We start from the raw sequence: 27899 nt of genomic DNA on the forward strand, positions 1-27899 counted from the left end.
CCATATGGTCAGTCCGCTCGGTCGTACATGTGTCTCTAATGCAAGTGCAGACTATTGATCTTGGGATGGATGTATGGCGTAAATGACGACCCGGGAAGACGCTTATCAAATATATCGTGGAAACACTGGTGAGCTAATGGCTCGGGAGTCTTCAAGCTCGTATCAAGATAAAGTGCACTGTTGTCCACTGAGTGACTGCAGTTCAAACATAAGAGTAATGGATTTGTTCTTTTTAAAGTATTATTACAGTTGTTGAACCGAGCATGGAGACCTGGATGAGTTTCTGCTGCTTTAACATAAAATGTGATCTGACCAATTTAACAAGCGACAAAAACAATCTGCTTAAATGATAGCGATCAATGTTGATCGATGATTTGTTACAACGACACAACATGTAAACATTCACAGTACCAGATGGAAAAACAGCATGTGAATCTCAAGGTTATTGACTGTGGAGTCGTCTAACCTGGAAGCAAATCAATGAAGAGACTGAAGGGGTTGGCCCTGGACTAAAATTGCTGAACCCTCAGTTAATGTTCATAAAATAAACTTGCAAAGGGGACTTTTAATGAATCATGAGTGGAAAATTCAACAGAAGTAACAACTAATTCAACTAAAGAATACCTTCAGCAAATGAAAAACCAGACCTCAAGCCAATAAAATGCTTTATTATGAACTCAGTTGACAACAGACACACTAAAAGAGCCTTGAAATTTGCTGACTGTTGTGCAGTTTCAAGAAATGCTTGAAATGGAGAGTGCTGCTAAACGAGGGTACATAGCTTCATACACTTTTTTTTTCATCATGTGCAATGAATCGTTACAGTGGTCTCATACACTATAGTTAAATGTGTTTGTCAGTTGACCTTTTAGCGCTTAATCCTGATCTGTACACACACACTTCATTAATTTATGGGGAATGACAACCACATTCAGCGACATAATTAATTACTGGAAAATGCGTGTAGTGACAACTGCATTTAAGGAAATGATACGCAGTGTGTACAGAACCAAACTGAGCAACTAATTGTTAGTGACAATAGGGATGTATTTTAAGGCATATCAGAAATGTGTCTCTCTAAGCAGTACTTGCCAACTCAGTGGATCTAATCGGGATGCCTCTATCTTCCTGGTTTAGTCCAAATAGCAGGAGCTGATGCTGTAATATTAAACTCAACCAAAAAAATAATGCACAATAGTTGAAGAACTTTAGTCAAATCAGGAACAGTGGTGTTAAGTAAGGCAAATACTCGAATTTCTGTGATTGATTAGTTTTTTTCTCAGGAATTGAACCCAAGTAGTTTCCAAAATGTGTACTTGAATATTTTTTTAATGCTTTATCAGTAGGTTTACTTCACTTATCCTCTTTAACCTGCTTTACAATGTTTATTTTATCCCTTCCAATCAAGTCGGAGATGAAGAAAAATACCATCAGACAGATGGACCTCAAGACACGAATACTTTATAAATGCATTGTGAAAGCATTAAAAGTGTCTGAGAAGATATAAAATCGCTACACGCAATGACTTTGCATGTAAAGTGTGAACATCATTATACTGTAGCTTGTTTTGCCTCTTAGGTTAAACAGATTTTCCTTGCATGTAAAGGCATCAGCCTAATTTCTGTCAGCTTCATTCATTCATTTTCTTGTCGGCTTAGTCCCTTTATTAATCATGGGTCGCCACAGCGGAATGAATCGCCAACCTATCCAGCAAGTTTTTACGCAGCAGGTGCTCTTCCAGCCGCAACCCATCTCTGGGAAACATCCACACACACACTCATACACTACGGACAATTTTAGACTACCCAATTCACCTGTACCGCATGTCTTTGGACTGTGGGGAAAACCGGAGCACCCGAAAGAAACCCACGCAAAGACAGGGAGAACATGTAACCTCCACACAGAAACGCCAACTGAGCCGAGGTTCGAACCAGCGACCCAGCAACCTTCTTGCTGTGAGGCGACAGCACTACCTACTGCGCCACTGCCTCGCCCTTCTGTCTGCTTATTACATGTAAATATACACTGACCGGCCACTTTATTAGGTACACCTTACTAGTACTTGGTTGGACCCCCTTTTGCCTTCAGAACTGCCTTAATCCTTCGTGGCATAGACTCAATAAGATACTGCAGTTGCTGCAGATTTGTTGGCTGCACATCCATGAAGTGAATCTCCCGTTCCACCACATCTCAAACGTGCTCTATTACAGTGTTTCTTAACTGGTGGGTCGCGGGAATATTTTTAGTGGGTCGTGAAGTGTGTGGTAAAAAAACAACAAAAGTTTAATTTTTACTTCTTTTGACTATTATTTTGAAATGCGTGCATGACAACCCTACTGTTTGACATGTGAAATTTCATTTAATTATAGCAACAAATATGTTGAAGCACAACCCTGAATATGTAAAGTATGGATTTACATATATTGACAACAAAAAAGACTTATAACCTCAGTGTGTCATAAGTAGCGAGGTGCTCTTACAAGAGAGCATGAAACCTTCTAAATTAAAACGACATTTAGAAACAAGACAATATGTTTTATTAACAGTACAGTTTAGTTCATGGTAACTGAACCTTCCCTTACCCTAACCACTGTTTATAGTATTTGTCGGTTTTACTTTGTAATATTTCTATAATTTGATAGATTTTGTTAAATAATAGCAATAAAATAGTTTATTTGTAAGTCTTTGTGATTTTATTATGATTTATCTGTCACTACTTGTGTATATTAACAAATAAATACAAATGAATTATAATTCCTAAAATTGTATTATAGTTCCTAAAAATTTGGGTCGCGGCTTGATGACCATGTAAAAATGTGGGTCCCATGGCCAAACCAGTTGAGAACCCCTGCTCTTTTAGATTGAGATTCGGTGACTGTGGAGGCCATTTGAGTACAGTGAACTCATTGTCATGTTCAAGATAGCAGTCTGAGAGGATTTGTGCTTTATGACATGGTGCATTATCCTGCTCAGTGTCCCCATCAAAAGATGGGGACACTGTGGTCATAAAGGGATGGACATGGCCAGCAACAATACTCAGGTAGGCTGTGGGCCCAAAGTGTGCCAAGAAAATATCCCCCACACCATTACACCACCACCTCCAGCCTAAAGGCTGGAGAACGCTGGACGTCAGTGAAGACTCGTCTATCCCTGGAGCATGACAGGAATTAGTCACATGCTCTTCACTTCTCCAGACCACCACAGCAGCTGCTCAGGATACGGCCTGGTTCAGGATTATGGAAACCTTTGGATCATGTCGTCGCTGGTTTTGGATCACACCAGTGGCGCTGCATAGTCTTTGAGGGCCTCGAGATGAGTATCCCCAGGTGGAAATAGAGAATAAAGATAATAATTAGCATAGCCGACGTTCATAGTGTATATAAACAAGATCAGTGGAGAACATTCATGCATCAAACCGCTATGTGATGCATTGAGTGTATGCTTTACTATAAAGATAGGTCTTTAATCTAGTTTTGAATTGCAAGAGTGTGTCTGAACCTCGGACATTAGGCTATTCCAGAGTTTGGGAGCCTTAAATGAGAAGACTTGACCTCCTTTCCTTGACTTTTGCTATTCTAGGTACTACCAGAAGCCCTGAGTTTTGAGATCTTAAAGAGCGAGTTGAATTGTAGCGAGACAAAAGTTAGATAAACAGGAGCTTGATTATTTAAAGCTTTATATGTATTAAGCTATATTTTAAATTCAATACGAAACTTAACAGGCAGCAAGTGTAGGGAGGATAAAATTGGGGTGATATGATCATATTTTCTAGACCAGGTAGGAACTTTGGCAGCTGCGTTTTGAACTAATTGAAGTTTGTTAATAGAGGATTCTGGGCAGCCAGCGAACAGGACATTGCAGTAATCCAGCCTAGAGGTCATAAAAGCATGGGCTAGATTTTCTGCATCAATGGATAGCATACTTCGTAATTAAGCAATATTTCTAAGATGAAAGAAGGCAGTTTTTGTGACATTGGAAATATGATTTTCAATAGTTAAATTGCTGTCTAATATGACACCCAGATCTTTTATAGTAGAGCTAACGCTACCTTTGTATCCCTCTAATTGCAGGTTAAGTTTTGAGATCTTCTGTGTACAGGATGTAGGTCCAATAAGTAATAATTCTGTTTTGTCTGAGTTTAAGACAAGAAAATTGTGGGTCATCCAGTCTTTAACATCTTTAATACACTCAGGTAGCTTAGACAGTTCAGGCGTCTCATCATGTTTAGTTGAAATATATAATTGAGTATCATCTGCATAGCAGTGAAAGCTGATCCCATGTCTTCTAATAATGTCTCCCAGAGGTAGCATGTAAATTGTAAACAGCAAAGGGCCTAAAACTGATCCTTGAGGCACCCCATACTTTACTGGGCTGACTTGTGAAGGCTGTCCATTAATATTCACAAACTGGTAACGGTCAGCTAAGTATGACTTAAACCATTGTAGAGCCTGTCCCTGGACACCTGTAGAATTTTATCAGTTTATGAGGATATTGTGGTCGATAGTGTCAAATGCAATATTAGTGTAATGTATTCTCATATAAAATGTACACATTTTAAATATCTATTACAATACAATTGAACTTGCATTTAGAAACACATTTTAAGTTGATGAAATGGGTTTACTGCCTTTTCTTGAATACTTTAAGAAGGACTACATTTTACTCTTACTTTGAGTAGTATTTAGAATAGATGCCTTTACTCTGGGGACGACATGGTGGCTTAGTGACTCCAGTTTCCCCCACAGTTTAAAGACGTAATAGGTGATTGGAGAAACTAAATAGGCTGTGGTGTGTGAATTGGACAGTGTGTGTGTTTTCTAGCACTGAGGGTTGTACTCTCAGTGCTGGGTTGTGGCAAGAAGGGCATCTGCTGTGTAAAACATTTGCCAGAGTAATTGGCAGTTTATTCCACTGTGGTGACCCCTGATAAAGCAGAGATCAAGCCGAAGACAAGTGAATGTGTGAACATTTACATGCACTATACATATTTTTGCAAGTAATAGTGCTTTTAATTGAGTAGGATTTTTCAGTTCTGTGGTGTTCTGTACACTCAGTCATATTTTAGGGCATTCACTCTTATGTTTGTTTGCAGTTGTCACTCTTCAGATGTAAATTCATTTTTGTACACACATGGCTTAGTCATTTCAGATTTTTTATGCAGTGTACAAAACTGAACTGACCACTGACAGGGTGTCCGCCAGGAGCTTAAAAAGTCTTAAATTTACTTAAATACCGTGTTGTATGCCTTAAATCTTTTTAAACAGGTCTTATTATTCTTATGTTTGAGTAAAGCTACCCAATCTGATAAACGTTGCCAATAATCCATCTCAATTTTTTCATATATATTTTGTTATATTATATATATATATATATATATATATATATATATATATATATATATATGCCTTTACTCTCCTTTAATACAAAAAACTATTTACAAAAGTAAGTTTAAAATTTCATTTATAGCAGTCTTTAAAGGGTCTTAAATATGATTTGAAGACACCTGCAGGAACCCTTTATAGTAGCTTGACATTTAAATGCTTATCTGAGGTGTCTTTCTCTTCTTAGTGCAAAGTGCAAGACATCACAATCACAAAAGTTGTACCTGCTTACTTTATTAACTGCCTAAAATGGATGGCTTAATCTGCAATACTTTAAAGTGTCACGGATAAGTGGGAAAAGCAACTCTTCAATAGTACACTCTACAGAGCAGTACACAATGTAGCTTTCTAAACATAAAGTGCTACAATACAGTGTCAATCATAGCAACTGCACACACTAATTGATAATTTAGAGCAGGAGTGCCCAATTTTTTCGTATAAAGGTTGAAAAACCAAATATCGTTAAGACCCGTGAGTTGAAGGTAAATATTCTAAAAATATTACTAATTGTGTTAACTAATGCAGTCAAACTTTTTAAATGATAACTTACTGCAATAAAAACATAACAGCGGAGTACAATGCTGAATCTGTTTTCGCCTTGATTTGCTCACCAAAGTCTCTGCATTGTCCTCTATCCATCAGGTATGTACATTTAAACTAAATCTGAGTAATTTACAATATTTATATAGAACATTTAATTTTAATTAGCATTTATCAATAAAACAAACAAACAAACAAAATATTACATTACATTTGAAAAAACAATCTCTAAACAGTCCCCATTATCCTTCCTCTCTGATTTGGCGGACCAAAATAAAGGTTTCCATGGTCCAACATTGGCCCGCGGGCCCTAGTTTGGGCATTTCTGATTTAGAGCATTCACTACTGTAGTTAAATGCCATTGTCACTCCTGAAACTTTAGTGTGCACTTGATCAATTAATCTTTGAAAACGAGGTGAGCATTTATCCCTGGCCTGAGTAGTTTAACAGCACAAGTGGATCATTAATATTGAAGTTTTGATTGAAGATTCAGATTTTGATTAGATCCTTTCCTCCCTCATAAGGAAATTATGATCATGGCTCATGCTTTGCTTCTTCATCTCCATGTAACCTCAATTTCACGGATTATAGATAATCGAATAAAGCGTTTTTGATGAGCAAAGAAGTGGGCGTCAGTTCACTGATTTCATGGCTCAAGATTTCAACCACGCATAAAGCTATGAAATCAGAAACAATGTGCAGACTGCCTGATAGAGCAGTGTTTTTATGTCTAATTAATAAATTCAGCAGCCTTCAGTGCTGTGGAAAGCATTTCTATTTTCATTTCCCACATTCAAAGACATTAACTAAATGATTTAAACTGGAAACCGGAAGTAACTGAATAACATAATGTGGAAGGAAATTAATGAATAAATAAATCTATTTTTAGATTTGGTTACTATCCTACCCAACTCTTCGTAAATACACTTAAAATATTAATATAACAATAATAATTTCACAGCAGGCAACAAACATTTATTGTCATGCTATAGTTCAGGCGTAAAAATGTCAGGTCAGCGTAGTTGTAACAGAAACGGTTTATTAATTTTGAAGCAGGCTATTAATTTGTATAGTTCGATCGAGGTAGAATAGGATGGCCTATGAGAATGCAAACAACCATCTTTTACCTGGTTTGAGGCCAAAATGGCCATTTCATCTTCCATAAACAGAGTCCACAAGAGAGTGATGTGGAAAGAATTGATTTTTTTTTCTCTTTGGGCTTTTTCTTGTTCCACTCAGGGTGAGAGGCTTGGTAAATACCATGTTTTTATATTCTGCCATTGATCTCATTAGCGGATGTGCGTCACTTTGCCTTCAATCAAAGCAATTGCTTTTTACTGTAAAGCATATCCAGTAACAGTGACAACACAGAGAACCGCCCTGTGCAGCTCTCACTAATGTAAATTATTCATCTGAGATGTCATATCTGTATATAAATCGATTAATGTCAGTCCTAATTAATGAAGAAATCAACCAAAAGATATAAGCATCGTATTATCATACAGTATGAGGATGCAAATCCTCCTATTTGTTGAGGTCACTTAATATAGTTTAAATATAGACAGATATTATTAAACTGGAATTAACGGAGCTGATGGCATTGCTTCTTTCTAAATGCAGTCTGTGGACGGCTTAGCATTTTAGCCAGCCTGTTTAGGCAGTATTTTTCATAGGTGAAGTGACTGGCTGACTGCCATACAGTTACTAAAACACTGGCTGCTTTTTTTAGCTCCATGTGTTGATGTATTTCATTTAGATCAGTCCATTTCTTTAAAAGTTGGACGTCCAGCGCCAGAGGCTTGTAATCCATTTGCTTAATGACGTCTTACTGTGGCGAAATCATCGCACTTCCGCACTCAATTATGCAGATCAGTCAGCAAATATCTGCACAGCTTTTTTAAAATTGTTTTCTTGAGCGTACTAAAAATAACTCTTCTTTTCTTTTACGTAAAGCAACAGAGAGCATGCGCAAGCAGCAAAAGTAATAAAAGGTCACACTTTATTTTGATGGTCCGTTTGTTGAATTTAATTTATGTACATTGCATCTACATGCGGCTGCACGGTGGAGCAGTGGGTAGCACGTTCATTTCACAGAAAGAAGGTTGCTGGTTCGAGCACTGGCTGGGTCAGCTGGCATTTCTGTGTGGAGTTTGCATGTTCTCCCAGTGTTTGCGTGGGTTTCCTCCAGCTGCTCTAGTTTCCCCCACAGTCCAAAGACATGCGGTACAGCTGAATTGGGTAGGCTAAATTGTCTGTAGTGTATGTGTGTGTGGATAAGTGTGTATAGATGTTTCCCGGTGATGGGTTGCAGCTGCAGGACATATGCTGCAGGACCAGAATTGAAAAATCACTGCACAAATTAACTGTCCAAAAAGCAAACTACAACTTATAATAGGACTTTTGCAAAGAAAAACAAAAATCTAACTTATACATTGACTACAATTAAATCCCTTTTCATTATTTGTTACAAAATTAATTAAGAAATATTTAGTATATATTATGCTTTTTTAAATATGATTTTTAATAATATGCTAAAAAAACGGCATCAACATACAACTATACAACTAGCCCCACTTTGATTTTCTTTTCTTTTTTTAAATATTTCCCAAATGATATTTAACAGGGCAGGGAAATTTTCACAGTATGTCTGATGATATTTTTTCTTCTGGAGAAAGTCTTATTTGTTTTATTTCATCTAGAATCAAATCAGTTTTAATTTTTTAAAAACCCTTTTAAGGTCAAAATTATTAGCCCCTTTAAGCTACATATTTTCCGATAGTCTACAGAACAAACCATCATTATACAATAACTTGCCTAATTACTCTAATCTGACTAGTAAACCTAATTAACTTAGTTACAGTTGAAGTCAGAATTATTAGCCCTCCTGTTTATGTTTTTTCCCCAATTTTTGTTTAACGGAAATATTTTTTTAACACATTTCTAAACATTATAGTTTTAATAACTAATTTCTAATAACTGATTTATTTTATCTTTGCCATGATGACAGTGAATAATATTTGACTAGATATTTTTCAAGACACTTACTATTATACTACTATACAGCTTAAAGTGACATTTAAAGGCTTAACTATGTTAATTAGGTTAACTATGCAGGTTAGGGTAATTAGGCAAGTTATTGTATAACGATGGTTTGTTCTGTAGACTATTGAAAAAATATATAGCTTAAAAGGGTTAATAATATTGACCTCAAAATGGTGTTTAAAAAAATTAAAAACTGCTTTTATTTTAGCCGATTTATTCTTCTTCAGAAGAAAAAAATATTATCAAATACATTGAAAATTTTCCTGCTCTGTTAAACATTATGTGGGAAATACTTGAAACAGAAAATCAAAATCAAAAGGGCGATAATAATTCTGACTTCAACTGTAAGCCTTTAAATGTCACTTTAAGCTGTATAGAAGTGTCTTGAAAAATATCTAGTCAAATATTATTTACTGTCATCATGGCAAAGATAAAAATAAATCAGTTATTAGAGATGTGCTGAAAAAATCTTCTCTACGTTAAACAGAAATTGGAGAAAAAATAAACAGGAGGGCTAATAATTCTGACTTCATCTGTTTATATTTTCTTATTTTATATTTTACTCCTCATGTACACCTTTCATTGCTTTAAGTAAAATAAGAGTTATTTTTAGTACGCTCAGGAAAACAATTAATGCTTAATGCAACAACCAAGTTTTGCTGTTTTCCTCTTCACTTAGTTTAATCGTACAATAAACTTGTAGGGTCATTAAAAGCAAACGTTCCCTCCGGACCACTACTGTACAGCTAATTTAATTCTCATCCATGGTTAGGAGCTTTTAGTAAACAATTGTTAAGTTGTGCGTTTCCTCCTCTGTTCGCATTGTTGTTTATGTCGGAAGTGATTACAATGAAATTTGTACGGTGATCGGAGTAATGTAATGTAAAAGTTTGCAGATAAAGATTAATTGACTGGCTGGCTCTCAAAGAGACCCGGCCTCTCAGAGGCACAAGAACTTACAATCTCTCCTTATTAGCAGAGAGGAATGGGCAGAGCCACTGCAATATGAAATGACTCACTACTACTATGAGGGCAGGGAGGTTAATTAACAAAGCATCTAACTGGATGGGATCCATTTGAACTGTGTGAGGACACAAGAAAGCACTTGCCGTCAGGACTGTTGAGAAGGTTGTGATGGGAAACTTGGATGAGTGGTTTTAGTGATTAGTATGAGCTCCATTTATGAGATTATATGAATGAAAATGAATCATTCACATCATGCTCTTTTATTCTCATTTAGTTGCGCATAAAATCGTATTGCTTGAATGATGAGATACGTTAAAAGATGCAAGACGCCTTATTGGTGTCCTCAGTGGCGTCTGAGAATATAAAGATCAATTCACCTTATTAAAGCATGACGACTGCCTTTAAACGACACCAAAACAGGCCATTTTACTTGTATTTGAGGAAATTGATTTGCCTGTAAACAAGTTCCCCTGGGTGCTCACTGCTCGGAGGCCAGAATGACAATTAGCCAGTGAAAAACACAATCATGACAAACGGCTCCCGAAAGGCTTCATACAGAACGACTGCTGTCACTGTAATATGCACAGAGGACCCAATAAGTACAAATAAAGTGCGTCTTTGGGGCTTCAAAACAAAATGCAGTGATGCAAAGTCTCATTCGGCCCTTGTGCAGACCTTACTGCTGCTATTCAAAGATGATTTGCATTGATTTCTCTTTATTTTCATTCATTATTTGTCTGTGTTGGTTTTCAAAATGAAATTCTTAAATAGGCAGGCACATCTGTTTTACTGAACTCATTGTTTAATTCGGATCATTGTATCATTACTAAAACAACCAGTCAGTCAAGAAATCAAGTACCCCAAACCTTATGTATCTAAAATACATTTTAATCTTGCTCAAATTCACAATTGTTACAATTTGTAATTCAGTGGTAGTTCCTCCCTCCTTCGGTTCAAACATACTGTACAACATCGGCATGTAAAGTGTGTTACATCAAGGCACAAGACACATCCATATTCAGGGAAGCCTTTTTATGAGGCACTGCTTTAATATGATCCCCAAAATACCGCAATGTGCTGAGACACATTAAAGGAACATGGACCAAACCAGACTGTACATACTGAATGTGCTCTCAGCTGAGAGGAAAGAATGAAGCGATGCTCTTCCTCCAGACGAGTAGAAAAAAAAAAGATCTCTTTTCATTTGCTTTTTCTTTTACAACTTATGCTGCTTCACTTGAAGAAGCGAACAGAAACAATGAGCGGTTATAATGTCTGGCTGGATGGAAACGTTCAGAGCTATCAACTGGTGTCCGTTCAGATGAAAATGAGGAGTTTCCATTCCCAGGGTTCATAATGTGGACATGACGGGTTCTCTTTTATTGACAGCAATCAAAGAGGAACTGTGGACGTGTGGACTGGTGACCTGTGGAAAATAGGTTATTTAACATGATATCGGCACTGTACATGACAAGAGTTTTGCAGCTTTTCTGCATTTTTTTATTGAGACAACATTTCAATTGTTCATTTATATTAAATTTAATTGAATTAAAAGGTAATTTTCAATGAAAAATGTGTAAAATCATACATATTTCTAAGGCTCTATTTCTGAAAATGCTTATTCTTTGTTTGTTATTTTATAAGCATAAGATGTAAAATATTTAATAATTTTAAAATATTTATTTCTCTGAAGTTAAAACAGAAATTAGGCTTTCTATTATAAGTTCACTGTTGCTATTTCAAATTGTATAAAAAGGAAAATCATAAATATGTATTTTACATTTGAAGAGAAATTTACTTTTGAAAATGCTTATTTTTGATTCTTACTATACGATTTACTATTTATTGAAGTGTTTTAATAGCTATTTTAAATCAGAATCATAAGTATTACTTATTTGTTATATATAAAGTGTTATTTCTTTATTTATTTAGCATTTTAAGCTATTAATTACAATTTCTGAATAATATTTTTGAAATTTTATTTGGAACAATTGGGACAGAAGACAATTTTTTAAGCATATGTGATAAATCAAATAATTATTTTTTTAAGTATTTTTGATAAAATATTAGTAATTATTTTTAAATATATTTGATAAATCCTAAATAATTATTTCTTAAAAATATATTTGATATAATTATTTCTTAAACGTATATATTTGATAAATTATAAATAATTATTTCTTAAAAGTATATTTGATAAATCATAAATAAATATTTTAAGTATATTTGATAAATTATAAATCATTATTTTAAGTATATATGGTAAATCATAAATAAATATTTTCAAGTATATTTGATAAATCATAAATAAATATTTTAAGTATATTTGATAAATCATAAATAATTATTTCTTAAAAAGTATATTTGATAAATCATAAATAATTATTTCTTAAAAAGTATATTTGATAAATCATAAATAAATATTTTGAGTGTATTTGATAAATCATAAATAGTTATTTTTAAGTATATTTGGTAAATCATAAATAATTATTTCTTAAAAGTATATTTGATAAATCATAAATAAATATTTTAAATATATTTGATAAATCATAAATAGTTATTTTTAAGTATATTTGGCAAATCATAAATAATATATATTTTTTCAATTTACCAAAAAAAGAAGTTCACTTCTGATAGTTATTAATTTTTACATTTATATAGTTTAATCATATCTTCTACATAATACTATGAAAGAAACAGAAAAATAGAATAGAAATCAGTATTTTTATTCCTTGATTAAACTTTTTTTAAAAGCAGATGTCAAAAATCACAAATATTTTACATATATCCATCTTCTAAAAATGCTTTTATTTTGTGTATTTTGTACAATAAATAGAATATCAACTTAATAAAATAAGAGAGATTGAACAGAAGCTTTTTGAAATAGTTGAAAGTGCAAAAGCATGTATTTTAAGTTCAGATTTTCAAACATCTACAACTTTGTTTATGGGTTGAAATTCCATATTCCCATATTGCTGCAGTATAACGACCTCATAATCATATCATTTTGTCACATGAGCATAAATGCAATCATATTCCACAACATCTACATCATTCTAACATAAAACCAGACACGGCTGTAATGTCATGACAGAATTATCTTGATTGCGTTCACATAAAATTAATGAGATGCCTCTGACACTTAGACACGAGAGGCTTCGGAACAGTCTTCACGTACCATTTCACAATGAGCCATTGATCTGACTACTCCTGACTGAGCCTCCTTCGTCTGCCGAACGCCTGGGAGCCCACATTAGTGGGCACAAATTTGCTGCTTCCAATCCCTCCCGAGCGGCTCAGAAAGTCTGCCAGGCGATGGGTCACGCATGTGGCCGTGTTACAGGCTCTCTTCTGTGTCGTAACACTGCAGGAGAAAAAGAAAAAGAAAAATGTTAGTATTCTTGAGGTATTAAAAGATGGTTTGCATACAAACATGTACAGAATAAAGGTATGAAATGTACTTAATATCAATATTAAATATATTATATAAAAAATATCAGTAGTAATGTATCTTACCTAAAATGGGTACTTAAGCCTGATTGTTTGAGTTATATCAAAATAAAAAAAAGGTTTGTTTCTGAACTTTAAACAAACAGGCAACCAAAAAAAAAATCTCATTCTAAAAATATCTTTATTAGATCAAGAACAAAGTCAAATCACACAAGACAGAAATTTTGCTGTGGGTTTTATGAAAAAAACTAAAAGTTTTGTCGTTATGCCCTATCTACCAATGAGAGCTCCCGATTTGACGAATCACTTATATAACCCAAATAGATCCGGTGACTATATGAAATTAGTGGAACAGAGTCTGCCAAAGAAAGTAGAAAAAAAATGTTCTTTCAAGTCAATCAGGCAAGCAAACTTCCACATGCACTCGCATATCAGGACCAAAGCACGGGTTTACAGCCGCTGGCGATTAGACACGACCGAGCGCCTCTCCGTATCCATCACTCCCTTCCAGGCTGCGCTTCTTGCCCGGTGTACCCGCTCCTACATTGGTGCGTGGATACGTCTGCAGCTTGTGCAGCTCCTGGGACAGTTTCCCCAGCACGCACGTACTGAGGCTGGAGCAGCGCTTGGACACGGCTCTACCCAGGCTGTGAGGAAACAGACCACATGCAGAGAAACTCATAGACACGTAGACATGCAAGAGCTGTTCACATTCAGGATAGACATGATGATGACAGGATGCATGTTGACATGCTTCCTCGCACGGCTGTCGTTAAAACAAGTCATGCTTCAATAATTCATCTCTGCTGCACTTCTCATGTCTTTACTTGAGCATATCATGCAGGCGTCTCAGAGCATGCGTTGATATACTCAAACTTTTCTCATGCATTAAGAGCAAGCATTTACCAATCCGATGGATAAATAAAGGGGCATGCAGAGAATAAACTGGCAGAGGACTCTACAGCTTTGACATTATGACAAATAATCTCCCATTTGTGTACAGAAATCCATCACATACCTGTCATATTAAACAAGTACACTTGACATTAAGAGGTCATGTTGGAGGCATACTTTCTTGAACGTGAGAGAAACAAATCAGTGCACGCTCGCTAAATCATCCGACAGAATGCATCTGGATTGATACACCATAAATACAATAGGATTCCTACCTGTTTTCCTCGGTAGCTTGTTGCTCCATGTCCTCTGCCGTCATCTGCATGAATTCTTTGACAATAGCTTGAAGCAATCTTCTCGCCTCGTAGTCGCTAAGTGTAGTTCGATCTGGTGACGATTCCAGTGCGGGCCTGCAACGCAATGTCTTGGTGATCATTGTGTCGCTGCTTTTTTGGATGATTAAAGCACTTTTTGCTTGCAACATCAAATCCTAAACATAGTCAAAACAATCTGCTAAGAGTGTGGCACTTAAAAGCTGTCCAGTTGCCAAGTTAAGATTTATCATGCGATCAATACTGTCGTAAGCAGAGTGGGTTTGGCCAGGATTCATCTGATGTAATCAGAAGACTGATAGTCCATGATGCCGCAACCTCTAATGAAAACATATGCTCTCCAGCTTCCGTCCGAGCGATGCAACAGTTTTACTTTGAAATATATTTATGTACAGTTGAAGTCAGAATTATTAGCCCTCCTGTTTATTTTTCCCCCCAATTTCTGCTTAATGGAGAGAAGATTTTTTTCAGCACATTTCTAATCATAATAGTTTTAATAACTCATTTCTAATAACGGGTTTGTTTTATCTTTGCCATCATGACAGTAAATAATATTTGACCTGATATTTTTTCAAGACAATTCTAAACAAATTAAAGTGACATTTAAAGGCTTAACTAGGTTAATTAGGTTAGCTAGGAGATTAGGGTAATTAGACAAGTCATTGAATAACGATGGTTTGTTCTGTAGACTATCGAAAAGAAATATAGCTTAAAGGGGCTAATAATTTTGTCCTTAAAATGTTTTTTAAAAATTAAAAACTGCTTTTATTCTAGCTGAAATAATACAAATAAGACTTTCTCCAGAAGAAAAAATATTATCGGATATACTGTGAAAATTTCCTTGCTCTATTAAACATCATTTGGGAAATATTTAAAAAAAGAAAAAAAATTCAAAGGGGGCTTATAATGCTGACTTCAACTGTATATTGCTCATTTAAGGAATTATCTACTGCAAAAGTTGATATTTCTTTTGAAAGCTCACCTGGCAGGAGCTGCATTAGAGCTGTACATCTGGCAAATAATCAGAGCGTAGGCAACAAGAAAAGCGGAGATCTTCAACATAACCATGGTCCCCTGTAGTAAAACATCTTACGGTTAGACAGTCAAGCTTCAAATCATGAGGAAACGTCATGCTCGAGCTGTCATTAGAGGAAGGATTGAAAATGCATTTTTAGATTAGAAATCTCTTCCTCTGATCTAATACGCTTGTGTTTTTTTTTCCCCTCGAAAAACTTTAATTAGATTTGCAAAAGTTCTGCGCACATTCTTCCTCTCGTGTTTGCTGCAGAGGAATCTGAGCTTGTGTGGTGATGCAGACGTCTCCTACTGTCAGGCGCTATGCTATAACTGCAGCATTAAAGATATTAGTCTTGTGATTTCCCTTCCAGCAGGACCCTGTGCATTAGTGTAATGAGCTGCTGTCTCTGCACCCACAGCCAGGTCTAAGGAGCCGTCCAGTTCTCCTTGAAAAAAAAAAATCTATCGAGCATGCTTTTCTTTGCAACTATACAGCCCGAGTAATGCATATACCATTGAGCACTGTTTAACATTTCATTATTTACATACATGCATCTATTAGGAAGCATTTATATTTATAAAAAGCATCTATTAAATCAAGCCATATATAGCTGTTACTTACCTTAAGATGCTCAGCTGCGTGCAACAGATAGAGAATAGAAAAGAGTCGTCCCAAAACAGAGGGGATAATTCAACTTGATGGAATTTTGAGTCTGTTGCATTAGGCTACAATACACCTGCCTATATACCCACCATGTGGATCTCACTATTGACAGTGTGGGTGTTTAATGATTCTCCGGCAGCCAACCAGTGCTCGCTGCTCCCTCGCCCAACCAATCAGATCAACCTAGGGCTTCTGGAAAATGATAAAGAGTGTGTCACACCAATGACGTCATTCCTCAATCACAAACTGCTCCATTCACAAAAATTCACCACTGATCAGCAAAATTCAATATCATTTGGGTAAATATAAGCTAACTATTTAAAGAAAGTGAATGATGTTTTTATACAATGTGATCATTCTTAGTGCCAACTTTAGACTCTCATCCATATCTATCTATCTATCTATCTATCTATCTATCTAACTGTCTATCAATCTAACTGTCTATCTGTCTGTCTACAGTTGAAGTCAAAAATATTAACCCCCCCTTTTATTTTTTTCCCACAATTTCTGTTTAACAGAGAGATTCAACACATTTCTAATCATAATAGTTTTAATAAGTCATCTCTAATAACTGATTTATTTTATCTTTGCCATGACGATATTTTTCAAGACACTTCTATACAGCTTAAAGTGACATTTAAAGGCTTAACTAGGTTAATTAGGTTTAATAGGCAGGTTAGGGTAATTAGGCAAATTATTGTATAATAATGGTTTGTTCTGTAGACTATCGAAAAAAAAATAGCTTAATATATATAGCTTAAAGGGGCTAATTATTTTGACCTTAAATGTTGTTTGAAAAATTTAAAACTGCTTTTATCCTAGCTGAAATAAACTAAATCGGACTTTCTCCAGAAGAAAAAATATTATCAGACATACTGTGAAAATGTCCATAGTGAAAATTCCATTGTTAATTATCATTTGGGAAATATTGAAAAAAAAGAAAAAAAATTCAAAGGGGGCTAATAATTCTGCCTTTAACTCTATCTATCTATCTATCTATCTATCTATCTATCTATCTATCTATCTATCTATCTATCTATCTATCTATCTATCTATCTATCTATCTATCTATCTATCTATCTATCTATCTATCTATCTATCTATCTATCTATCTGTCTGATACTTTTGTTCCTACTTAATGTTATGATTTTATAAAACTGCCCTTTGTAGACTTTCAGAAAAATCTAGTAATATCCAAAATCGTCAAAGGGAACTGAAAGGGATTATGTGTGACATTTTGATGAATCCATTTCAAATTATTTGCAGGATGAACGCTGATGGCGGAAAACAAACTCAAATAGCCTTTCTCCATGTATCCTGTAATAATGTGCGTGATCGATTGCCACGTTGCTCTTGTCCTTATTTGGGTTTCCGTGTTGATGTGATCCTTTGTCAGAATCGAAGAGGTTGTGACCATAACAAGCCTTCTAACTCAGTCCCAATTACAGAACTCTTTGTCTAGAGGCATCATCCGACTCTTCTTCTTTATTGGCTAAGGCCTAATAAACCACTTCCACTAAGAGACACTGTTTGCGTCACATAGGAACCCCATTAGTCTGGATGAGCCTTTTAGTGCTATCGAACCCAAAGCTGCACCAATGACGGAATCAGTAAATCTGGGCAACGTGACAGAACCAGGGACCCCCACTACAGACGCAAAATACACTCGCACACGAGATGAACTCCTTCTGCCTAATGAAGGGTCATTTCCGCTGGATGAACACTTTACTGAGACTTACCACGTCTATAGATCAGCAAGTAAGCAAACTAAATGAGCCAGCGAGTTTCCTTTTCCTGCATGAAACTTTGGAGTCAATACTGTAACCTTTCAAATTTGGTCATGCTTTAACATCACTCACTCCATCTGGTCTGGTGCAGGATATTTCAGAAGACAGATAATCATTTAGTTAGAAAGCAAACAATGTGCTTTTAGATGATGTTTGTTCATGGGTCGTATCCACCTGTGAGTTGATTGGTGAGGTACTGTACTTCATTAGTTCATTTGAGGATCAGAATACATCACTTTGTTTAGTTTTTTTTTTTTTGGACTGCACGACTGTTTAAACACCTGCCGACGGAACAGAACAGGGATTAAGTGTGATTCGTAATGACTCTGAGAGGAAAACTAAACACAATCCATAACCCTCTCGGAGACAATGAGTAGCACTAAATGGTGAGCGTTGGAGCCAGCGCAGTTCATCCTTAGACATTAAGGAAATGAGATTTAATCACTGAGTGTTGCTCATCAATCTTAGCCAGTTAGAGTTCCTCACAGTCTTATCTGTGTGCTTTACGGATCACACACACCATACTTTTATTTAGACTCCATTAACAACCAACGGCATCATCTGAATGGGACTGGCACCCGACCAAGTCACCAAGGACTAACAAAAAGAATGGCTGAGACACCTCTGATGGGGCCCATTCAAAACTGCTTACTGTACCTGCAACACTATAGCAAATGCAGTATGCAGAATAATAAATAAATAAATACCATCACCATTCGTTAATGGAAAAATACACTTTTAAAAAAACAAGGCTTATTTTACAAGTGATCAAAATGTGAGTTGTACCTTTTTTTTGGCAGGAGCACTTTTAGCTTAGCTTAGCATATATCATTAAATCAGACCATTAAACAATGTAAAAAAAACAGTTCTGATAATTTTCCTTTTTTAAGCTTATAGATACATGTCTACTTAGACTATATGTAAAATGAAAAGTTATAATTGTTTAGGTTGATAAGAACTATACTGTAATTAATAAATATTATAATTATAATAATAACTGAGGATATTTGCTGTCATATCATGGCTTTAGCAGGTGCTATTCTGGGGTTTCCTCCTGGATTTAACGACCCAAACTCAAAAGCTTATTAAATCCACAAGCAGAGGTGCAAATGCAAAAGTTTGGTATCATTTGAAAGAAAACCCTTTGCATTTTTATAAAACACTGTTGATTGTGATTAAAAAAATTGTATATGTTGTCTGTGTTATAATAAACACCTCCAAAAAAGTTTTTTATAAACTCAAATTTGAAAGTGTACCTCTGAGGTTCTGTGTGGTCTAGGTTGCTGTAATTGTTTTGTTGGTTCCTGCACATGTCAGTAATCAAATGGAAAAAAAGAAAATGTCTGTATCATAATCTCTGCAAAAGTTATTCAATTCCAACTGATGAGAGAACAGAACCACTTAAGGGGGTATAGGGCCAGTACTGACCTTTAAAAAGTAAAGAATGCAGAAGTAAATGACGTCATGGACCCGATACCAGGTATGCAGAGTTTAAATAAGTTATTGATTTTTATTTATGTAGTAATTTTATTATTATTTTACAATGGTCTGTAATTGGGGTGACACAGTAGCTCAGTGGTTAGCGTTGTCGCCTCACAGCAAGAAGGTTACTGGTTCGACTCTCCGCTGGGTCAGTTGTCATTTCTGTGTGGAGTTTGCATGTTCTCCTAGTGTTCGCTTGGGTTTCCTCTGGGTGCTACGGTTTCCCCCACAGTCCAAAGACATGCGCTATATTGGTGAACTGAATAAACTAAATTGGCCGTAGTGTATGTGTGTGAATGAGTGTGTGTGGATGTTTTCCTGTACTGGGTTGCAGCTAGAAGGGCATTCGCTGTTTAAAGCATATCCTGGATAAGTTGGTGGTTCATTCCGCTGTGGCAACCCCTGATAAAAAAGGGACTAAGTCGAAGGAAAATGAATGAATGAATGAATGAATGAATGAATGAATGAATGAATGGTCTATAATTGCACCACAATGTAGGTCCTCTGAAGTCTCACTTTATTTTATTGATTAATCTGTGTTGACTGATTTTCCCTCCGTTACACCAAATCCATAACATGATGCGTTTCTTATGGGTGGACATATTGAATGTTCTAGATGTGCTAATTATATATCACAAACACTGCAGTCTTTGAACAAAATCCTCTGAGACCTGCTGGATTTATCTATCCATACGGATGGAATGGCTCAGTAGAAAACTTCATAGATAATAAGACCCAAGACACCATAGAAGTGAACATCATCAATGTGGAAAATCACATTTCTACTGAGAAAAGCAGTGTGATTTATGATGGAATTAGTATGTGATTACAATTGTCATATTTCAATTTTTTTACAAGCATAAAAACATGCAGTGGTCAGTTTGATTCCTGTGTTATGGATGCATGTTAATTTTCTCAAGACAGCATTTTCTACAATGCCCGCACTCTTTCCTTCAGCTTATTCCCCTCTTATCAGGGGTTTCCACCTCACAATATGCAGTTTAAATACAAGCTCATGCAATATTTATAGGCTGCAATTAAGTTAAAAGGGTTATGCCCCTCAGCAGGCACTAGTAGTTTTTTCCCCTGAAATTCTGTTAATTGAGATCATGTACAAGACTCTATTTATCCATATATTTGTTGATTATCTTCTTGCTCTTTTGTGCACCGTGGAAACATAAACCCTTGCTGTTTTAAATTCAACTGTTGGTTCTGAATTGCTGAATAGACTAATATGAAAACAACTGACTAATTAAATATGAGCAATCCACGAGTATACAATATTTATGACGACTGAGTTTTAAATATAAATGATGTTGCAGTGCCTAGCCCTTAAAAATATCAATTTTCATGCTTTGTGAGTGGTGCAGAGGCATAATACTTTTAAATAATTAAACACGCCCACATCACCACACAAACCATAAAAAAAACGACCAGTGTTGTAGCAACCAATGATATATTGAACAAAAAGTTCTCCGAACTGACATGTGTCACTGTTTGGTTAAAATAGCTGAAAGAAATGCTGACATGACTGGAGGTCAAAGTTTGGAGCACAGATTTTACAGCGCAAACGTGTCTGACCCCAAAACTTGTTTTTTTTTTTTTTAAATAGTTTGCATAACACACCACTTTTTTCTCTCACTAGACAAGAAATAAAAAATACTGCATGTTCTATTGACAGTATATCATTAGCCAGACGTACATTAAAAACTGAAATAGTCGCCATTTTGTATTTTTCTCGACGACTCATATCTGCGTTTTCGACCACGTGACTAATTTCCTGTCAATTCAATTGTGAATTGTAATGATTTAATAGTAAATAATTGAGTTGTAATAACGAACAATTATGCAGTTATTGAACTGCTTCAAGACCATAAAGCAAATCTCTGAAAAGACAGTTGTCCCCACCTACCGGGACTACAATGTAACCACAGAGAGACGCACAGTCATTGAATGAATCAGAGGTTTTTTGAATGAACGTTGACAAACCACTAGTTCAAAGAAATGATTCCATTGCGAAGTCCCTCGTTGGATATTTTTGGGCAGGCGTGGTCACATATGTCGCAATATACAAAAAAGAGCCCGCTTGGAAACGCAGCAGTGACCGCCTGCCCTAATGAGAGGAAACGAGTCTGAATTCTCGCGATCAATAGTTCTGACCAGCGTTTAATCAAAAACGCAATGCAAGTTAATCCAAAGCGCTCACCCCGCCAGCCAATCTTAGGCTTTAAGAGGCGGGGGATAAAGAGCAACATGTGCAAGATGATCCCCTAATACACTGTCCGACAGAGAACGGAGCGCTAGAAACTTTTCAGATTACCCCAAGTTTGCATCTAAGATGATATCGATCAAACGCTTAACATCACCGCTCTCCTTGTCCTGGGAGCAGACGCTGATATGTTTGCTCGGTTTGTTCACGACACTCTTGATTCTGCTGGTGATTCGCCAGCTCGTAAAGCAGCGGAGACCCCGAGGGTTTCCCCCCGGACCGACACCTTTGCCCATTATAGGGAATATGCTTTCCCTCGCCACAGAGCCTCACGTCTACATGAAGAGGCAGAGTGACATCCACGGACAGGTACAGTAATATAATAATTAGATATTCAGAAATACAGTAGACTTGTTGAGTTTCTTGCTTTTAACGTTATACATTTTTTTTTGTGCGCGCGGCCGTCAGTTAGGCTTTGCTTCTTTAAAAAGTTATTTTTAGTAATCACGTGATGATAATTATTATTTTGCATAGCAGTGTAATGCATCTTGTATTATAGCCTAATCAATGAAGAGGTCTACTTTGCGGCGCGTCGCGTTTAGATTAAGTCTGACGCGCTGCACAGCTGTTCTGCATCACTGTCCCCCTAGGGGGAATTATATATAGCTATGGAAAAAATAGATTTTATTTAAAAATATAATAATAATTTATTAGTTATTTTCATGCAAAGTTACTCCAGCAGACAACAGTTTTATTTTAAAGTCGGGAAAATGCAGAAGTAGCTAGTTTGCAAAACAAAGTCATTTAAAGCATTTCAAAAACATAATTTTAAAGGTGCAAAGTTTTCTTGTAGCCTATTTTCATTTTTAGATGATGTTTCAACTTCAGAAAAGTTAATAAATCAACTTTTTAAAAAGCTACTGCTATTCAGGTGTAATAAAGTTAATTTTTTATAATTGTAGCTAATTATAAATATTGTTATTACAAAACAAATAAATAAATGTTATTGCATTTGTATATACTCTGTAAAAATCATATATGATTAATTAGTCCTGACAGCATAGGCTTTTGAACTTATTAAAAGTTTATCATGCTCTAACTTAATTCTATGTGTTACGCAAGCTGTTTTAAGTCAGTTTAACATAAGTCCAATGGACTCATAAGGTTAATTTGATTCAACTTAAAAATGTAAGGCAAACAGGATTTTTTTTTTTACAGTGTACCAGTTTAGAGAATCATTTCATTAATTTACATTTCAGTAGAGACGCTTGTGTTGCTATGCATTTTAAAACTGGATTTTCTTTAAGTTAGTTCACTTATTTTACTGTTGCTGAGGTCTCTCGTCCAGCTCAGCTGATTGGCCTTGCAGCGTCTTGACGCATTTCAAGAAGTGCAGTCTGGGGTGCTTGAAGAGAACAAAAGACTGTTGCGTTTAGCATTGCATTTTTGGCAGAGCTCTGCAGCACTCACTTCTGCAGAGACATGCTGAGTCAGCGTGCCTAATTCATTTCCCCGCCGTATCAATGAGGGTGAATGTAGTGCTCTAATTGCGCTTCATTCATTAGCAGAAATATCTTTGGCAGAGGAGTAGATTAATGAATATTGCCATTTTATTTCCCAGATTTTCAGTCTAGACCTGGGAGGAATCCCGACTGTGATTCTAAATGGTTATGATGCCATTAAAGAGTGCCTGTATCACCAAAGTGAGGTTTTTGCAGACCGCCCGTCCCTCCCTTTATTCCAGAAGATGACAAAAATGGGAGGTAAGTGGTTCCTTATGGAATAATTTATTTTGGAAAGACTTCCTGGAATAGATGACTGCAGATTGAGCTAGATACATTGTTCTCCATGAAATAAAAAGCTGACATTATTTTCTGTCCCCTTATGCCTTTACCAAAGGCAAGTCTAAAATAAAACAAATAACTAGCTTAGGTTACCTCATGTACTTCATTCCAAAACCTCTAAAGCCACAGGATAACTTTCTGTGAGAAACAGTCCACATTCAATCATTATTCACTGATAATGAAGATAAGCTGCAGCACAGTTTAGGATTAGCAGTGCACTAAATTGTCTACAGTGCTCAGCGTAATTGAATACACCCCGTTTTAAAAATTAATATTTGTATTTGTATTAATTTCTCAGTGAATATAGGTGCATTTAAACGAAATAGATTTTTAAAACAGATATATTTATTCAACTAATATTTAAGTCACCAAACATATGAAGAATTTAGATGCAAAAACTTCTAAATGCAATCTAAAATTTTCCTCTAAAATGAGCATTTTTTATCAGGCTCCTGTGTTTATGTTCAGTAATATGATTTTAATGCCAAAGAATAAGTCCTTTTCCTGGTTTTTAAAGTGAAATATCTCAACATGAACAAAGGGGGCTGAGAAAAATGTTCTTTTTTGATGAAAATTTTAGATGGGACTTTTGCATTTGAACTCTTCATATTTAGAAATTGAAAGATAAACCAATTCAATTCAAGCAAAATATTTTGCATAAAAATTACAACCTACAAAATTTCAACAAATTTTTTTGTTTGTTTCTCTACGTTTTTCCTCTTTTTTAAATATTTAATATTTTTCTATAATATATAAATTTGGGTGTACTAGTTTTTAGACCATTATCTTAAGTTATTTTGTTAGATAAGCTCCAGATTTGGCTTCAGTACTGACTAATCTAATGTATGCACAAATATAATAGTGTATAGCTTCCTATTAAAAATATGAATTTAAAAGAGAGATTTGTGAGGGGTTTACTCATACAGTATATGCTGATTTAATAAACTTTAATACATTTAAATTAAATATATATTTGAGGAACCCGGTTGCAACAAACCATTTAAGTTCAAAAAGTAATCTTAATGAGTACTGTGAACTTAATCTATTTGAGTAAATGAAGCAATTTGAGCACAGTGAAACCCAATAATTGAAGAGAACTCAAACCAACTGAGTACTGTAAAACCCAATAAGTCAAGGCAACTCAAACCATTTGTACTGTGAACTTTCTCCATTTAAGTTGTAGTATGAGGTATTTAATCAACTGTTTTCAAATGAGTAGAATTAACTTTTAGCAAATTTGAGTTAACTAAACTCATTTCATTTGATAGTTAACTGTTGGGTTTATAGTGTAGAGATTTGAACAAAATGAGTTTCCATGTTAAAAAAAACTACTCTTTAAATCATCTGTGTAAAAAAGAGGCTCTGGCACGGCAATGTATGTCAGAGTTGAGGCAAAAACTAGAAAAGAGCGGACAGTCACATTTAAGGTTATCTCATAATCACTATCACAGTTCTTGTTATCTCTGTTTAACCCATGAGACAATTGCTGTTTGACCAGTCATCCCTGATCGAATGTACTGAAAGTTTATCATTAGATTTCCATTTTTAAACCAACCTCTGTCAGTCGCACAAAAGGTTATCACATAACCAGTATTGCAGTTCTTGTAATCTCTTTTTAACCCGGGAGACTATTACTGTTTGACTAATAATCTCTGGTTAAACATACATGAAGTTTATCGCTAGATTTCCATTTTTAAATAGACCTCTCTCGGTATTGTTTATTCTCTGTCTAGGACTTCTGAACTGCAAATACGGCCGAGGCTGGATTGAGCACCACAAACTGGCTGTGAACTGCTTCCGCTACTTTGGCACTGGCCAGCGGATGTTTGAGAGGATTTCTGAAGAGTGCCTATATTTTCTTGATGCCATTGACCAGCACCAAGGCAAGCCCTTTAACCCCAAGCATCTGGTGACCAATGCGGTGTCCAATATCACCAACCTCATCATCTTTGGCCAGCGCTTCACCTATGACGATGGGGATTTTCAGCACATGATTGAGATCTTCAGTGAGAATGTGGAGCTGGCAGCCAGCAGTTGGGCTTTCCTGTACAACGCCTTCCCCTGGATGGAGTACCTGCCCTTTGGGAAGCACCAGAGGCTGTTCCGCAATGCCAACGAGGTCTATAAGTTCCTCCTGCAAATCATCAGGCGCTTCTCGCAGGGCAGGGTTCCCCAGTCGCCGCAACATTACATTGATGCCTACTTGGACGAAATGGAGCAAAGCACCCCTGATAAAGCCACTTCTTTCTCTCAAGACAATCTGATTTTCTCAGTTGGAGAACTGATCATCGCGGGCACAGAAACCACCACTAATTGTCTGCGCTGGGCTATGCTCTACATGGCTCTGTATCCCAGGATACAAGGTTGGTGCCCATGGAGCATGCGCTTATTGTTCATTTATGATCAATGTTTTAATGTCGTTGCGCTAATCACGTCATGTTTTTTTTCCCTTCCATTCAGAAAAGGTCCAAATGGAGATCGATAGTGTTCTGAATGGCAGACAGCCTGCTTTTGAAGACAGGCAGAGGATGCCGTATGTGGAGGCAGTGTTGCATGAAGTCCTGCGCCTTTGCAATATCGTCCCACTGGGAATCTTCCGCGCCACGTCTCAAGACGCAGTGGTGCGTGGCTACACCATTCCCAAGGGCACCATGGTCATCACTAACTTGTACTCTGTACACTTTGATGAGAAGTACTGGAGCGACCCGTCAATCTTCTGCCCAGAGCGCTTTCTAGACTGCAATGGCAAATTCATCCGACATGAAGCGTTCCTCCCCTTCTCCATAGGTAAAAAAAAAGTAAAATTTTCAAACATTTAGCATCTAAAAGCTTGTCAGGTTAATATAATCCTTATGTTCTGGTGTCCTTTAGGTAAGCGACACTGTTTGGGAGAGCAGCTGGCCAGGCTGGAGATGTTCTTGTTCTTTACTACATTGCTCCAGAGGTTTCACCTTCAGTTCTCAGAAGGCTTTATTCCGAGCCTCTCAGCGAAATTGGGCATGACCCTTCAGCCTCAGCCGTATTCCATATGTGCCATCAGGAGGCAGCAGTAAAACTTTCCAGCTTTGAGCTCTGGAACGCGTGCACTCACCTCAGGGGATCCTACCAAGAAACGTCAAAGGCAGAGCAGTTTCCAAGTCTTAAATTCCATACCGTTTTCAACGGGTAATACTGACCTCTGATGTTGACTTGCTAAATTCTCTGAACGTGTCCTCTTTAGTTTCACAGAAACCAGCCTGAGAGTGATAAGAGTACTGTTACAGAACATGCTGTGAGGCGCACAGAATGAGCACATGTGTGTTACCGAACACGGACCTATAAGAGTTTCAAGATGAAGTGTAGCATGTATCTTTGATAACTTGAACTGAAAACGTGTACTGTGTAACAAAGCCAATGTTGTGCTTGTCAATACGAGAAGAGCTATTGTGTGAATGATTGACAGGGTTTACCTCTATGATGGTTTGGACGGCCTGTCTTTTTCAGCATTCCTTGAATTTCCCCATTTCTAGAGTGAGGAAAGCGAGAGGAGAACAGCTGCTTTTCTCAGAAAGTTTTGGAAATGCTTCAGGATTCCTGTTGGTTTAATGCCATAGATCAGTTGTGCAATAATATCAGCCCAGTCCCTAGTTCATCTCACTGGAAAGAGATTATCTAGAAACTCGAGCTGCCATATTTCTGAGGAAAAAACCATGGTGCTCTCCTGAAAAACTGCACTGCAATATACATTTTATAGAATATCTTTCTCTTTTTTTTACTTCACTTTTTAGACCAGTGTTTGTGCTTATTATATAAAATGTCTGTCTCTAAAAAAAATAAATAAAAAGAAATAAAAAACTTTTGTTATGGAAGTTGTTTTAATTCTGTCTGCGACCTCTCTTTCAACTTTGTTGGAATCCTCCAAAGCCAAGCTATACACCATATAAACCAAGCTGAGAGGAGAAAGTATATTAATAAAAACCTCAAGACATCCTGAGACTGACTTGGTGTAGATTTGTGAATCTGCCACATACCAAAAATGAACGCTTTTCAGCAGCAAATCTTTGCTTTGGCACGTTTTTGCTGATTGTAAACCAAGTAGTGTTGTTTTTAGCATATATCATTTTCTGCAAAATTCCCATGTTGTCACTGTAAAAACATTCCAAAGGCCAAAAAGTCTTTCCAGGCGGCTCTTTGACAAACTGCACAGGATGGGGAAGTCAATTAAAAAGCGAGAGTGATGGGTAGGGGCACTGTTGCTTTGGGTAAGCTGTCACCGTGAGGCTGTCATCTGAAGCGATAAAACTGCCCTTTC

The 27899-nt window shown here is 36.3% G+C and overlaps 2 protein-coding genes across 3 annotated transcripts; one reads left to right on the forward strand and one right to left on the reverse strand.

The window, feature by feature from the left end:
• Window positions 1–10796: 10796 nt before the first annotated feature.
• On the reverse strand, window positions 10797–16340 carry calca (calcitonin/calcitonin-related polypeptide, alpha). 2 transcript variants are annotated; one of them, XM_087259105.1, is made up of 5 exons: window positions 16245–16340; window positions 15588–15679; window positions 14549–14683; window positions 13108–14026; window positions 10797–11355 (listed from the first exon to the last, which is right to left on the reverse strand). In XM_087259105.1, the coding sequence occupies exons 2-4, from the start codon at window positions 15671–15673 to the stop codon at window positions 13846–13848; spliced, it is 402 nt and encodes a 133-aa protein (XP_087115231.1). In that variant the 5' UTR covers window positions 15674–15679; window positions 16245–16340; the 3' UTR covers window positions 10797–11355; window positions 13108–13845.
• A 5291-nt stretch (window positions 16341–21631) lies between these two features.
• On the forward strand, window positions 21632–27456 carry cyp2r1 (cytochrome P450, family 2, subfamily R, polypeptide 1). Its single transcript, NM_001386362.2, has 5 exons — window positions 21632–22133; window positions 23386–23527; window positions 25342–25971; window positions 26069–26395; window positions 26480–27456. Exons 1-5 carry the CDS (start codon window positions 21894–21896, stop codon window positions 26659–26661), a joined length of 1521 nt encoding a protein of 506 aa, NP_001373291.1. The 5' UTR covers window positions 21632–21893; the 3' UTR covers window positions 26662–27456.
• The last annotated feature ends 443 nt before the right edge of the window (window positions 27457–27899 follow it).

The sequence above is a fragment of the Danio rerio genome, chromosome 7, assembly GCF_052040795.2.
Source record: "Danio rerio strain M-AB ecotype USA chromosome 7, GRCz13ab, whole genome shotgun sequence".
In the NCBI taxonomy this organism is placed as follows: Eukaryota; Metazoa; Chordata; class Actinopteri; order Cypriniformes; family Danionidae; genus Danio; species Danio rerio.